At 43.7% G+C, this 14,869-nt stretch overlaps 1 protein-coding gene across 1 annotated transcript in view; it reads left to right on the top strand.

Annotated features, from left to right (window-relative positions):
• Positions 1-14,869, top strand: part of TAF2 (TBP-associated factor 2) — a 172,530-nt gene that overhangs the window by 101,564 nt on the left and 56,097 nt on the right. The window contains exons 9-12 of the mRNA XM_086803702.1: positions 2,748-2,864; positions 3,008-3,061; positions 3,199-3,267; positions 3,695-3,792. Coding sequence (XP_086659828.1) covers positions 2,748-2,864; positions 3,008-3,061; positions 3,199-3,267; positions 3,695-3,792 — 338 coding nt within the window. The remainder of the gene's footprint in view (positions 1-2,747; positions 2,865-3,007; positions 3,062-3,198; positions 3,268-3,694; positions 3,793-14,869) is intronic.

The raw sequence follows: 14,869 nt of genomic DNA, 5'->3' as shown, positions 1-14,869 counted from the left end.
AGGTGTGTCATTGCATTGGCTGCACATCGTGGTTGGATACCAGACATTCCACTAGTGGAAATTGTTTCTTTCTTGGCTCTTCATGCATTTCTTGGCTAAGCAAGAAACAGACCACAGTGGCCACTTTGTCTTGTGAGGCAGAGTACAGAGCAGCCTACACTACTACTGTTGAGTGTGTTTGGCTGCGTCGTCCAATGACTGATATGGATATTTCAGTGGAGGAGCCTGCACCTATCTATACTGATAGTCAGAGTGTCATTGCCGTGTCCAGGAATCCTGTGTTTCATGCTCGCACGAAACACATTGAGATTCACTATCATTTTGTTCGCAGAGAGACTCCAGGCAGGTGATATCAGTCTGATCTATTGTCCTACAGATTAGAATGTGGTAGACATCTTCACCAAGGCATTACCGCGTCCGAAATTCGAAGCATTCCGCACTGCTTTGAATTGGTTTCCTTTTGGTGGATGATGTACAGTGATCACATATCACTCCAGGGGGGTTTGTTGGGTTTTATGCTGTGTATGCACCCAGAGGAGTGCTAGTGATCATCAGTAGATTACTGGGGCACTTTTTACTTCAGTTAGTGGAGGTTTTTTCCCAGTTTAGTTTAGTTACACTTATAAACAGTTTATAAGTGTTTTGGTCCACGCGGCACATTTTATGGCCGGACATGTGAACACATCTTTTTAGGTCACTTTATTATGTGGCTATTGTACTTCACATTATCTATTTGAATACACACAAGAGTCGTGTTCTCTCTTTGCTTCTCCACGCTTGTGTTTGCTGTACCTCCAAACCCTAACCCTAACAGCCCAAGGCCTTCAGATACATCCAAAGTACTTAGGAGTACAGCATCATCTATGCTGGAGGCAAGACCCTCTGTGGGTTGTGTGACGCAGATTGGGCGGGTGATTCAGACATCACGTGCTCAGTGACAGGGCATTGTTTTTCTCTTGGTTCGGGATGTATTTCTTGGATCAAAGCATAGGTCAAGGGTGAAAATGCAGCCAAAAAGATGATATTTTTTGATGCTAGCTTGATGAGAAAGTTGTGCTCCATTGGCTTCTTGATTATAACACGGAAAATGTATGTTTTAATATTATCATTGGAGAATCGGATTACTGGATTTTTTTGCATTCGCTCGGAGATGTTTCCTACTTGGTTTTGGTCGCCCACAAAAAAGTTGTCTTGGTAGAACTGGAACTTCATGGGAAGCTGTGGTGTTGGAGAATAACATGCGGTTAATGTCATGCTTGATGCAAGTTGGTAGTGGTGCATGTAGACTGTAATGCAAGGCTAGTAAACAATCCATATGGAGCCCGTGTGAAAGGAACCATCATGTAATCCTGGCATTCATGTCCTTGCTTTGCTAGTTGCTTAATGTAAGCTTCGGGGCTTGACTGTAATGGAAGGGTGGGGTGGAGGTCCATGCCGACCACATCTGAACGGGAACAGTGTATTGCTGGCATGCAACACCTTGTCATATCCTCGGTCTTCTAGTTGCTTGGACGATGCCAGTGCAAGCTTGGGGAGTCATAGTGCATCCATATTGTAAATCTGGGACAAATATGTCACTCTCTGTAAAAGTGTTTTACAACCAGGGGTATTGCTGAAAATTCTGAGATATTGATGGCTTACTCTGAATCACGTCTGAAAACATCATCACTCTCAGTCTCTCCATCGTATTCCAGTCATTCTTTCCAAGGTTTGGTGTCCAAAAAGGGGTCATGTATGTCGTTGCAGATGTTACTAGTGTATTAAAATACCAGGCATGTGTGGTGGGCTCCTAGAAGTGTGTTGGTAAATAGTGAGATACAGCAATGTATACCTTTATAAGTGGAGTGTGGGATGCCAGGCACATGGTGAAGATCGGGTGAGTTAAATTAGCACCCAGTAAATGCATACGGTAACAATCTATACATGATCTCTTGCATATATGAAGTGCTGTCTGGATTCCAGGCATTATGCCAAGATTCATTGTGAGTTCCCATTGCTCATGGCTTGGAGTGCTCTGCATCCCTCCTGCCAAAGCAATAGAAAACTTGTAGCTTGCACGACCTAGACTCCTCAATGATGACTCTCAATGTAAGCATATGATCCAGTGAAGGGTAGGTCCTCGGGAACCCTGGCCCTGTAATCTTGCCTCTGCGCTGGAGAAGAGATTTTGGATTCCAGCATTGATCCATATGTCTTGGCTAGTGTATGGCCAATCATGATGGTGTGATATTAAACCAAGAGGGAAGGAAACCATGGCATCTTGGCTAGCAGAGCATGAGCAAAATGCTCAGCTTGTAACTCCTGATGGTCTTTAGCCTGCGATTTGGTGGTTTATCTATGACCTTAATAACATTGGATGCGGTGAAGAGGGTTGTTTAGGTGGGTCTAGGGGTATGTGACAAGTCTGGAGGGGCTTGATTGGATATAGTGTATAGCCTCGTATAGCCTTTCTGCATGTGTCGAGTGGTAGGGTTAGTGATGGGGTGGTTGGCTGCTGTTCAGTTATTTTATGCCCTGCTTCACTGCTATCTTCCTGAAGAATATGTGGTAAGAATCATCTTTATTCCTAGCCGAAAAGTTCCTCTTCTTATGAAGAGTGAAGCATTGGAATATCCTTTGTGCACAGTGATTTGTCCAATTGCTTTCTTGTGTAAGATTTGTAGGCGGGTGTTACACTTGTCATTATACCAACTATGTTCAGTGAATCGAATTTTTACAACTTCTCTGATCTATGGGGCTTGTGGCAGGCTAATGAGGCTGTTTGCAAAGTTGACATAGATGGAGCCCCACCTTTAAGCCCTCATATCAATCTACATGGAACTCAAAAGTTTGGTGCCTTAGGCCATATTCAGTCATGGAAGGCTGTAAGTGGAAATGGTGGTTGTACTATCTAAAGAGTTGAAGTTCGCTTTGGTAATTTGAGGCATAAGCCTTTGTTTGACAGGGGAAGTGTGGGCTTTTATTTCACCCTTGCAATTGACTTGGTTAATCTTTGCTGACTGTGCAGGTAGCTGTTGTTCAGATGTTAGAGAAGCAAATGGGGCCTGAAGCATTTCGCAAGGTAAACATTAGCTATGTGCCCAAACAGGGTTAAGATTTGATTTTATGCATTGCCCAAGGATACAGCTAATGGTTTTTCCTTGCTTAAGAATTGCAAGGGTCTATGTTAAGTTTGCAAAATTTCTTTGATGCAAACAGATCTTACAGAGAGTTATTTTGAGAGCTCAAGACCCTGTACGCAATTCAAGAACACTCAGTACAAAGGAGGTCAGTGTGAAAAGTGTGTTTCTTGCAATATGCCATTCTAAGTTTGAAGATACTGAATGTGCTGACGTGAGTTCTTGCTTTTAGGACGTGCTTGCTGTTGTAAGCCTAGTTAGCCCATCAGTGTTCCTTGATGACTATCTCACCACCATAAAAAATGTGTGTAAAAAAATATGGGCAGTTGGAAGGGAGCTTGGTTCCCACCCTTGCCTGTATGGGGCTGGTTCCCTTTCCTGTCTTCTGTTGAAGAGGCCTGAGGGGGGAGAGACTTGGTTCTTGCTCCTGTCTAAAGGAGTTTTATTTAAGTTTTTGTACTAGCGAAAAGTGATGTGAACGGTATGGGTGCTTTTACAGTTTGGCTTATGGTTTCTACAAGATTATAACAGATTGGTTTTGTTTTTGTTTTTGTGTTTTTTTTGGTTGTGCTTAGTTTCGGCATTTTGCAAATAGGCTCGGGAATCTAGAACGGCCATTCCTGAAGGATTTCTTCCCTCGTTGGGTGGAGTCACCAGGCTGTCCAATTTTAAGGTTTTTTTTCCTTGAATAACATTCAATCTTTGTTTTGATTTTATTTGAAAGACACGTCGTCAGGAATGTTCTTGTACACTGCCATATAAAGCTTTTCAAAATCGTTGTATTAGGTGGGTGACTTGACTATTTCAAAGACCATCAACACCTCTTTTCAATGCCTGCTTTCTGATTCATATACAAACATACACCAATGCATGGGAGAGAAAATGACTACTGGGGTTTTCAACGGAGGTTTCTCTCCTCTCTCTGTGTCCATGTAGGGATGAGTGGCCTACTCTGTTGCACACTGAGGCAGTCTAAGAAAAAAATTCACACACACTTTTTTTTTTTGTAATATCCAGTGCAGTATATTTATATGCTCATAAATTTACAAGATGGGAAGTCTCCGAAGCGGAGAGTATCCCAAATGTCAGAAACATAAAGAGAAAAGCTCTAAACAAGAAGCATCCATATCACCCTCATGGCAGGCATCATATAAGGATTGCCGCAATGAGGCTCTGAAGGATTCATATGACTGGTGATTCTGCCGACCCAAGTATGCCAAATAATGCTCACTCCAGATTGTCCAAAGAGCCCAATATCTCACCCAAGAGAGAAATAGTGAGTATTGGGACAAGGACCGCATATATCTGCCAAAAAGCCAGAAATGTTTCCCAAAATTGTGACTAGGGAAACGGAGCCGAAGAAAATCTGAAATTCTCCTGAGGAGGATCCTGGAACAAGGGCAGTGCCAGAGTAGATGAAGAACAGTCTCTGAGGGAGCCTGACATCTTAGACATGTGGAAGGTGCAATGTGACGTTTAGCAAGTATGACCCCCACTGACAATGTACCTGTCAAAGATCTCCAAAGAAAAAGTCTTTGTTTCAATGGCATTTTACACTTCCACAACATTCGGAGATTCTTTCTCCACCATGAGAGGGGCTTCTTTATATGCCACAGAGAATTAGCATGTTGATGAATCCATGGGGCAGGCTGAAGAAGCCTGTAGGCTTTGATGGAGGTTAAGGCAGGAAGGGGAACAGGATGAATGCATGTAGCAGATGGTTGCAATTGCCAATCCAGAAGCCTGTCTGTGTCAGCCACGGGTGGAATAGGTAAAAAGGGATGCAATAAATCAGCAATTTTCTTCCATATCAACCTATGATGCATTCCCAATGCATAGGAAGTAGTGGCCTGGGGAAAGGATAAGACATATCCCCGATCATCTACCACATCATGTACGTACCTAATTCCCAATTTCATAAGATTGTATGCCCGAACAGGTTCCTGTAAAGCCAGTGGAGTGTCAAAGATGGCACTCCAATGAATACTTTCTTTCCTCATCGAGTTTGTCTCCAAGCAATTATCAGGAGCCCATTTGACCTTAGAGAGAACTTGTTTCCAGTCAAGTATGAGGGCAGTAGAGAAAGGACAACCAGGTATCCTCCCTACAAATCTCCCAATCACAACCTCCCAATGATCCGTAATCCAATGACCATAAGCAGAAGTCCCCATGTTGACACACATGGATGCCAACATACAAGTCCATGGCTGCTTGACGGAAAAAAGTATGCAACATTGTAGCCTTCCTTGCAAGTACATGATATTTTATATTGAGGACATTAAGTCCACCATGCATCCTTGGGGAGCACACCATTTCCATCTTCATCAGTCTCAATGCTTTCACAGCAGTTTTTGTCTTCCATAATATCTCCATAGCTTGAGACATAAAGGCTGAAATATCCCTGGAGGACCAATGCAGCAAGGGCAAATAGAACTGGACATAAGACATCACAATGGATTGTACTATTCTGAGCCTGACATGAAGAGGCCAAGTAGAAATCTTCCAGTATTCCAGTTTATGTTGAAGTCTTTGGAAAATCCATTTTAACTGCTGCTTTCTGGTGATATGCCATCCTATGGGATATCCCAAATGCTTGACAATATCTCTGGAATGCACCACCTGACCCGGCCAAAGAATAGAATGCCAGTCACATTGTTTCAGGGGGAGTAATTTAGATTTTTCAAAATTGACATGCAATCCCGCTGCCAACCCATATAAAGAAAGAGTGGCCATAAGCATGCGAAGTTCCTGAGGAGAATTCTGTGGCATGAAGAAGGAATCATCAGCATATGCTTGTGCCAAAAAGAATGTAGCTCTTGGGATTTTGAGACCAGTCATCTGTCCTGTGTTTGTAAGATGATCAAGATACATCAAAAGAGGATGGGTCGCAATGGCATAGAAGAGAGCACTGAGAGGGCAGCCCTGTCTAACTGATCGACCCAATATCCATGACCGAGACAGATGGCGCCCAAGAATGCACTGAGCAGTAGAGCCAGAATAAAGCCAGTAAACAGCATTTGCCATCTTGGGACCAAACCCCAACTTTGTCATGATCTGAGAGATGAAATCCCATTGAACATTGTCAAATGCCTTGGCAATATCCACCTGCAATATAAGCACATCTTGATGCGAATACTTAGCATATTCAATTGCAGTCAAGGCATTGGATATATTGTCATGGATTTGTCTTCGCGGCACAAAACCATACTGATGAGGATGAAGTCCTGCATGCAATATCCTGTGAAGCCTATGTACAATCATTTTGGCAATAAGTTTGTAAAGTACAGGCATCAAAGTAATAGGCCTCCAATCTGATATATGATCACACAGATGTTTTTTGGAGACAAGCTTGACTATACCATGCTTCCAAGAGTGCGGCAACTGATTTTCTTTCCAGGCCACATTGATCATTTGCAAAAGGACCTCTTTCAAATCATCCCAAAAAGAAATATAAAATTCCACTGTGAGGCCATCCCAGCCAGGGGACTTGTATTTGCTGAGGTGGAACAACGCATTATCAAGTTCTGTGTCAGTAAAAGGCCTTTCCAAGGTAAGAGCATCATCCATTTCAACTATTCCAGAAACATATTGAAGAAATTCAGTCCTGGCATCAGTCACTTGATTAGATGGGGAACCAGGAGCAGAAAACAATTTCTGGAAATAATTGTGACATTCGTCTTGGAGATCAGAGAAAGAGTGAGTCCAAGAGCCATCCAGTTTCCTAACCCTTAGACATGAATTTTTATTTCGAGTAGCATGCAAGCCCTGGAAAAAGGATTTTGAAGAGCAGCCCTTATCCAAGAGGGGCTTCATTCTTGCCCTAATCTGCCATTTGTGCAATTTCCTCTGATAATTAACAGCAAGTTTAAATAGTGCATGTGAAAGGGAATCCTTTTCTGAATCAGAGAGTGGCTTCAACTGAGAAAATTCAGTCAAATGTTGTGCTGTCCTTTTTGCCCATTTAACCTCATTCCTCCATTTTGTCATATGCCATTTGCCATACTCCCTAATGACATTCTGAATACGAGAGACGAAGCTGTCCCAAGCATAATTCATGTCCTCCTGGGCATGAACTGGCAAAGGATGAATGGCCAATCTAATCATTTGCTGAAAATTGTGATGTTGAAAATATGCCGGATTAACATGCAATAGTCTACTGGAGAGAAATGGCAAATCATCCAGAGGCATGCCAAGCTGCAAATTCATCCACAATGGAGCATGATCTGACAAGCCCAATGAGAAATCTATAAGGAGATGAGGGCTAAAATTTGCAAATTGTTGTGGATAAAACAGATACCATCTGTCAAGCCTTGCCCAATACGTAATAAGTGCATTATGATGAAAAGTATATCTAGGGACTGACCCTTGGAGAAGTATCCATAAATCTTCAGCCTGCACAGAAAGAAGCATGTCATCCCATTTGTGCCTTTCCAATGATAGCATATGAGATCGTGAAGTGGTATTATCTCTAGGCAGAGGGGAATTATTAAAATCCCCACAGATGAATGCATTGGATCTCCATGGATATCTGCATAAAGAATCCCACAAAGAAGCCCTCATGGCAGAGGTCTGGGGGGCATAGACTGATGCAAACTCAAAAATATCACCATTAACATTGCATTGTATTACTATCCATCTGCCACTATTGTCATTGAAGGCCAACTGAGGCTGCAATTCATGTCTAACCAGTATGCATACACCTGAATAGGTAGCAGTACCAGCATAATATATATCATAACCGTGCAAAAAACGATGTTGTCCAGCCATGGAGTGTTGATTATGCTCTTGCAAACAAACAATATCTGGCTGCATTTTATGTACATAAATCCAGAAAAGCGTCCACTTTGAGACATTGCAGAGGCTCTGTACATTGTATGTAAAGCACTTAAGTGTTTGAAGCATGAAAAGGTATGTACAGCAGAGTGTGAGGATAAGAACCATACATCAGAGAGGCTAGGCCTCTGCCTGCATAGGCTGCATGCCTTCATTGCCCATGAAAGACATAGCATTTTCCTCTTCTTCTGAATCACATATGGGAATGCCCTTTTTCAGTACGCCCACCCAATTTTGAAGGATAGGAGCAGAGGTTGAAGTAGAAGTTTGTCCTGGTGCGGGAGAAGAAGCATCCCATTGACGAGATTGAAGGGGGCGTTGCTTCAATACAACCACCTTCTTGGGTTGTTTAAAACCGTCCTGATCAATCCCCACAGTTTCCTTCATCTTCTCTTTCCCTTCATCTTTTCCTTTTCCTGGAAGTGCGGGCATTTGATTGACTGATTTTGCATTCTTTGCTTCATTTGTATTTGCTGTCTTGACTTGCAAATTCTCATTCTTTTCCCGTGTCTGGGGCGGCAAGGCATTTTGGGGGGGGGGGCTGATGCAGAACCATTGGGCATTCAGAGGCTAGATGCCCAAACTTGTGACAGGCAAAACAAGCACCTGCAAACACACCCCACTTCAATTCAAAATACTTTTTGCCCAATTGCACTCCCTTAACTTCCACCGCAATAGAAGGAGGAGTAGGTATGTCAGTGTCCCAGAGAATGCAGAACCTGTTACGGTTTCCCATGGGGCGTGGTGGACAAATGACCTGTCCCAAGGAAGCAGGCAGGCCAGGCAACTCTTCACGCATATAGTCCGGGAAGTTTGCAACCTCAACCCATACAGGGCAGTGATGCAGTATAAGACTTTGATAGTCCTTGTTTGGGGACCAGGGCATAGCATGTACCATTTGCCTCCCATAAAACAGGGGAGAGAACTCAAGAAGCCTCTGCTTGCATGAAGCATCTGATAAATGCACCTCATAAAAGCCTCTGGAAGCAAAATACACTCCCTCTACAAAGCATCCTCCAAGGATGGACTTAATCCACTGCGCGACATCGCTGGCCGCAGGGATTCTTCCCGAAAAGAATATTATAACCGCAGTTTGAGACAACTTTCTGAGAGGGTTTACCAGGGACGGCAACTTCAATTTGTAGGTGACCTCTGGAATCGGTTTGCCCCATTCCTGTCGTGACTGCCCCATTCCTGTCGTGACTGCTGAAAGTCATCCTTAAGGGTATCAAACACATACTGAGCTTCCAACGTAAATGCATCATCTTGTAAAGCCGGTTCTGATAGGCGGCGCTTAGCATCTGCAGATCTTTCTTTTCGGGCATATGTACAAACATCTAAGGCTGAAGCCATTGATAGAACCACGGAAAGGGAAAGGCTGTGAAAAGGAAAGGGCTGATATTGACAGAAGGTGGCTGTGAGGTTACGAAGGCAAGAAAGAAAGTGGAATAGAACAGTAATGCAGAAAAAGTGCAAGAAAGCGGCAGAGAAAAACTGCAAAAAGGACACTATAGAGTTATGGGAAAAGTATGGCAGGGAAAGACTGAATCGTGCAGCAAGGGGCACGAGGCAGGACAGTCCCGGCGATAAAAACCAGGCGCGTGCACACACACACACACACACACACACGCACAGTCGCACCTGGAAGAAAGGAGGACACACCGCAAGAGGGCTGACAGTAGGTGCTTGAAATAGGAGAGACGACGAGAGGCTGGATAGGCGAACAGAGAGTGCAGACAACCGGCGGCACACGGCTGGCGCTGCAGAGGCAGCAAAGGGCAGAAGGCGGCGCTGCACGGGCAGCTCTCAGACAGTCGCGATCTCTCTCCCTCTCGATACTAGACACACACACACACACACACACACACACACACACACACAGCCTCAGTGTGCAACAGAGCAGGCCACTCATCCCTACATGAACAGAGGGATTACATAGGCCATTGCCATACTAGAGCACGTGCTCCTCTCGCCCCACACCCGTGGAGTTTAAAGAGCCCAATCCCCTTCTAAGAGCTAGACATCACCTTTCCGAGAGATCTGGATTCTGAACCTTCAACCTGTCAGATGCAGATCCACGACATACTCTGGAGAGAGTGGCCAAAGGAGGTGGACTTCATCACAGCATTGCACTCTGGCATGGAGTAGGATGGTTGGTTAGGTTCTTTCTTTCATGTTTTGTTGGCAGACAGTTGCCTATAGAGCACATGTATTACTCTTGGTCTCATAGACCCTTTGGGTCTTTTGCGCTCTCCGCTATTCGTATTCTACCTAATGGGCGAGCACCGGATCATGAGTGACTCAACATCGAGTACATCTCCCATGCCGATCACACACTTGCGCCCTTACTAGCCTACATGTTCAATAAAGCCATGTGTGAGGGATTCCCACCTTCCTGGTCCACTAACACGATCATCCCCATCCTCAAAGCGAGAGATGCACTTCACCCCAATAACTACATGACGATCATGATTGGCCACACATTGGCCAAGCTATATGGATCGGTGCTAGAAACAGAGCTCAGTTCTTTTCAGAGAGAGAGGGATGTATGGCCCTAGGACAGTGTCACAAATCTCTAATTTCCTAGGCTTAAGATTAAACCTTGTGCATGTATATGGCCATGTATTGGCTGAATTCTTGTTTACGAGGGGTCCCATTCTCGTGAAACTCCTCCGCAATGATGGCTAAGTGCATCATGTGCCTAAGAGTACTATTTGTATAGAGTGTAAGGCTCTTTTGAATGGCAAGATATGAACCAGACTCAAACTTCCGCATCTTCTTCTCTTCTGTATCTTCAAGAAGGGAGTAACTTTAAGCATTACCCCAATGAACTTGTCAGCATATGCATTAACAAATTCATGTTTCCATTGGACAAGCAAGTCCCATTCTTTAAGAACTTCCTTCTCAAAGTTAGGAGGCAAAAATTCCTCATAAAACTGAGATTTGAAATCAGTCCATCATTTGGCAGCAGGGCCATCCACCAATCACATGCAGTGTCTTTGAGATGCATTCCCACATGACCTAGCATAGACGTCTCTATATAGTCACCATCAGTAAAAGTAACCTTAAATTGTCGGACAAATGCAACTCCCTTACTAATGTCTCTCTCTCGCCATTGTAGGTGTCAAATGCCTTGAAAGTATGAAGCCTTTTAGAAAAAACAGGTGAAACAACACGTTCTTTAGGAGGAGATCTCTCTCTTTTCCTTTCCACATGCCGAGAGTGGCTCTCTGTATGTGAGTCTCGATCATTGTGCGTATGTGAAGTAACCTCTTGAAATTCTCCATGATGGGAGACGAGTATGCATGACTCATGCATCACACTCAAATGCCTTGAAAGTATGAAGCCTTTTAGAAAAAACAGGTGAAACAACACGTTCTTTAGCAAGAGATCTCTCTCTTTTCCTTTCCACATGCCGAGAGTGACTCTCTGTATGTGAGTCTCGATCATTGTGCATATGTGAAGTAACCTATTGAAATTCTCCATGATGGGAGACGAGTATGCATGACTCATGCATCACACTCTTGCCCTTATCACTGTTTTCAGCACCTCGCATATGCAAATAAGATGACTATAGAGCATTAAACAAGGTAACCATCAAGATTCGGTTTCCAATTCCGAGGATTGACGATATTCTAGATAAATGGGAAGGTGCAGCATGCTTTAGTAGAATTGACCTCAAGAGTGGTTATCATCAGATCTGAGTGCTACTCGAGGATGTGCACAAAACTGCTTTTAGGACCACTTTTGGATTGTATGAATTTCTGGTCATGCCATTTGGTCTCACAAATGTACCTGCCACATATAAAAGGATGATGTACTGTATATTTAGACCTCACTGAAAGTTCATTGGTGTGTTCTTTGATGACATTCTAGTATTTTCAAATACTGATGAAGAACCTAGGAAACATTTGGCCATTTTCTTTGAGGAGCTTCGTAGACACCAACTATTCAAAAAGAGTGAGTTTTTCCTCGTTGAAATTCAGTATTTGGGACATATTGTGTCAAAAGATGGCATGCGAATGGATCCTGCAAAGATCCAAGCCATTTTAAATTGGCCAAATTTGACTTCTTTGCATGAAGTCAGGAGTTTTCTTCGGTTATGCTCTTACTATAAGACACTTTGCCTCGTTGGCAGCACCTTTGCATGATCTTGTGAAGAAGAGAGTAAAATCTACATGGGTTGAACCTCAGATTGTGGCTTTCCAAAAGTTGGAAAAATGCAATCAGTCAAGGGCCTATGCTTATTGTGCCTAATCTCTCCAAACCTTTTGTAATAGAATATGATGCATGCAGAGACTGCATTGGAGGAGTCTTGAATCAAGAGAGACATGCCATTGCTTTCGAGAGTAGAGGTTGCAAAATGTGGAACTCACATATGTTGTTATTGATGAGAAAGAGATGCTTTCAATGATCCATGCCCTTAAAATTTGGAAGCACTACTTATTAGGTGCCGATTTTATTGTTAAAATGGATCATTAGAATCATGGGCATTTCCTCCCACAACCAATGATTTCAAGAAAGTATATGAGATGGGCAAATTTTCTTTCCATGTTTCATTTCTAGATTATGCATACACTTGGAAAGAAGAATGTAGTGGTTGATGCTTTGTCTAGAAGGCCAAAAATTAATGTTTCTATGCCTTGAATATACGAAAATGATGATGATTTTAAAATCAAGTGGGCTGATTTAAATGCTGGTCATACAGCCCCATCATACTCTTTGAAGGATGGTTATGTGTATATGCAAAACCACATTTGTGTGGTTAAAAGTTTGAGGCAAAAGGTCATGGAAGAGTCCCATACTCCTCCCTATTTAGGACACAGTGGGATTCTGCCTACTTTAGGCTTTGGAAAGATATTTCTTTCGGCCTACTTTGCAAAAGAACATTGAGCAGTATGTACGTGAATGCAGAGAATGTCAGAAGGTTAAGCTTGATAGGCATAAAACACCTGGTCTCTTGCAACCCTTGCCTATAACCCATGAGCCATGGGAAAGCATTGCCATGGATGTTATTATGGATTTGCCCAAATCTACTTATGGCAATGGCGCCATTTGGATTATTGTTGACAGATTTAGCAAGCAAGCTTACTTTATATGTGTGAGAGAATATCAAGCCAAGTCACATGGCGAGATTGTCTTTCCTAGATTTTCAAACACCATGGAATGCCTAAATCAATTGTTGGGGATAGAGATCTTGGGTCTACAAGCTTATTTTGACGATCACTATTTGGTAACATGGGCACCAAGTTGAATTTTTCATCCGCATACCACCCACAGACCTATGGTGGACAGAGTGAAATTGTAAATTTAGTAGTGCTTGATCTTTTGAAATGTTATGTGGCTGAACAAAAAACAGCTTTGGAAAAGTACTTCCCGTTAGTTGAATTTGCTGACAATATTGTGGTGCATTCACCCAGTGGAAAAGCACCTTTTGAGATTGCTTGTCACTTGATCATTGTACAATGTAGGTGAATGGGGATGCATTCTCCAAATTGAGCTTCATATATAGAGGGGATCATGGGGAGACTGTGTCATCCTATGTCTACCTTGGTTTCACTTTCACTGGTCCACGTTTAACCATGGTTGCTGCAGCACGTGCGAGAGTGACATGGGGATAAGCAGCCTTGAGCTTACTTGAGGGGCAGTGCTTCTAAGCTCTTTTCTTGGAGCCCAGGATGGGGGTTGGGTTTATGACACCCTCGTCACACCAGCCGTGATGTGTGGAGCAGATTTTTGGGGGCCAGATTTATCTAATGAGGATTGGCAGTGAGTTAAGCATAGTTACCACGGAACGTCGTTCCGCCTTCCTGGAACGCCGGAACGCCGTTCCGGGCGAAGGCACGTTCCCGGAACGTCAGAACGTTCTGCAAATTTTTTTTTTTTTTTTGGGGGGGTGTGTTTTGCTTGCAGAAATGTATGTTCATGTCTTGGGGGAGCAAATATTAGGAAGCATATTTGGCTATCCGTATACATAAAGTTACATTTTTTTGTGTCATATGCTGACATGTCATATGACATGGCGTTCCGCGACGTTCCCGATCCGCTCCCGTTCTCGCTCCCGCTCCCGTTCTAGCATCCGACGTTCCCGGAACGTTCCCGTTCCGTGGTAACTATGGAGTTAAGAGGCCCCTGGTCATGATGTTCTCCCGTATGATCTGTAGCAAACCATCACTCCCACACGACATTATCGAGACTTTGCTGCAGCCCGATGGTAGTGGATGTACTCTTCCAGAAAGTCACATACCTCCTTCAGATCAGGGAGATTGATCCCCACAAGTACCTGAGGCTTGCCATAGGGTCCTCGAGTCAGCTAGCACTCGAAGGCCACCTTGGAGTATGGTACGCCCGAGTTTCCACTTGGTTCTCATGATGTGAGCTCCGCATGGACCAGCTCTTACCCCGTCAGTACAGTTTGGACTCCCCTTTTCTCTAGCTCTCTCATGAAAACACCAACCGGATTATTAGATCTTCTCAGCTGCTACACCCACTGTACATGGATCACAGCTTCGGAGCTTCCACTGAAGATGCACTTCTATTGATATCACTTCCTTAGGCTCACTGAGGTTTGATATATCCAGAGCGTTCACATGTACCATGCCATGCAGATTGCGATTGGCCAGATTCGGGTTTCATCCCACCACCTTAAGAGTGGAGACAGGGAGAGCTAAGTGCATCTTTTGAGACGGGGAGCTCATATGGAGACCTAGGGAGGAGAGGATGTGCCGATTATGCCACACAGAGGTTGAGACGGAGGAGAATTGCATATGTTGCTACCGAGTATACTATATGCGGGAGTTTTTATTGTTTGTTGCATGAAGTGTTTGGCCCACTTTCTAGGATCATTGACTTCCTAGACCAGTGCTGCCTAGGGCTCTTCCTACCGGAGCTCTGTAGACACGGATATTTTCTTGAGA

The sequence above is a fragment of the Cibotium barometz genome, chromosome 1 (assembly GCF_041138505.1).
Source record: "Cibotium barometz isolate CiBa-2024 chromosome 1, ASM4113850v1, whole genome shotgun sequence".
NCBI classification, from domain to species: domain Eukaryota; kingdom Viridiplantae; phylum Streptophyta; class Polypodiopsida; order Cyatheales; family Cibotiaceae; genus Cibotium; species Cibotium barometz.
The sequence above is the reverse complement of the archived record's forward strand: the minus strand, read 5'-3'. Positions and strand labels throughout refer to the sequence as shown.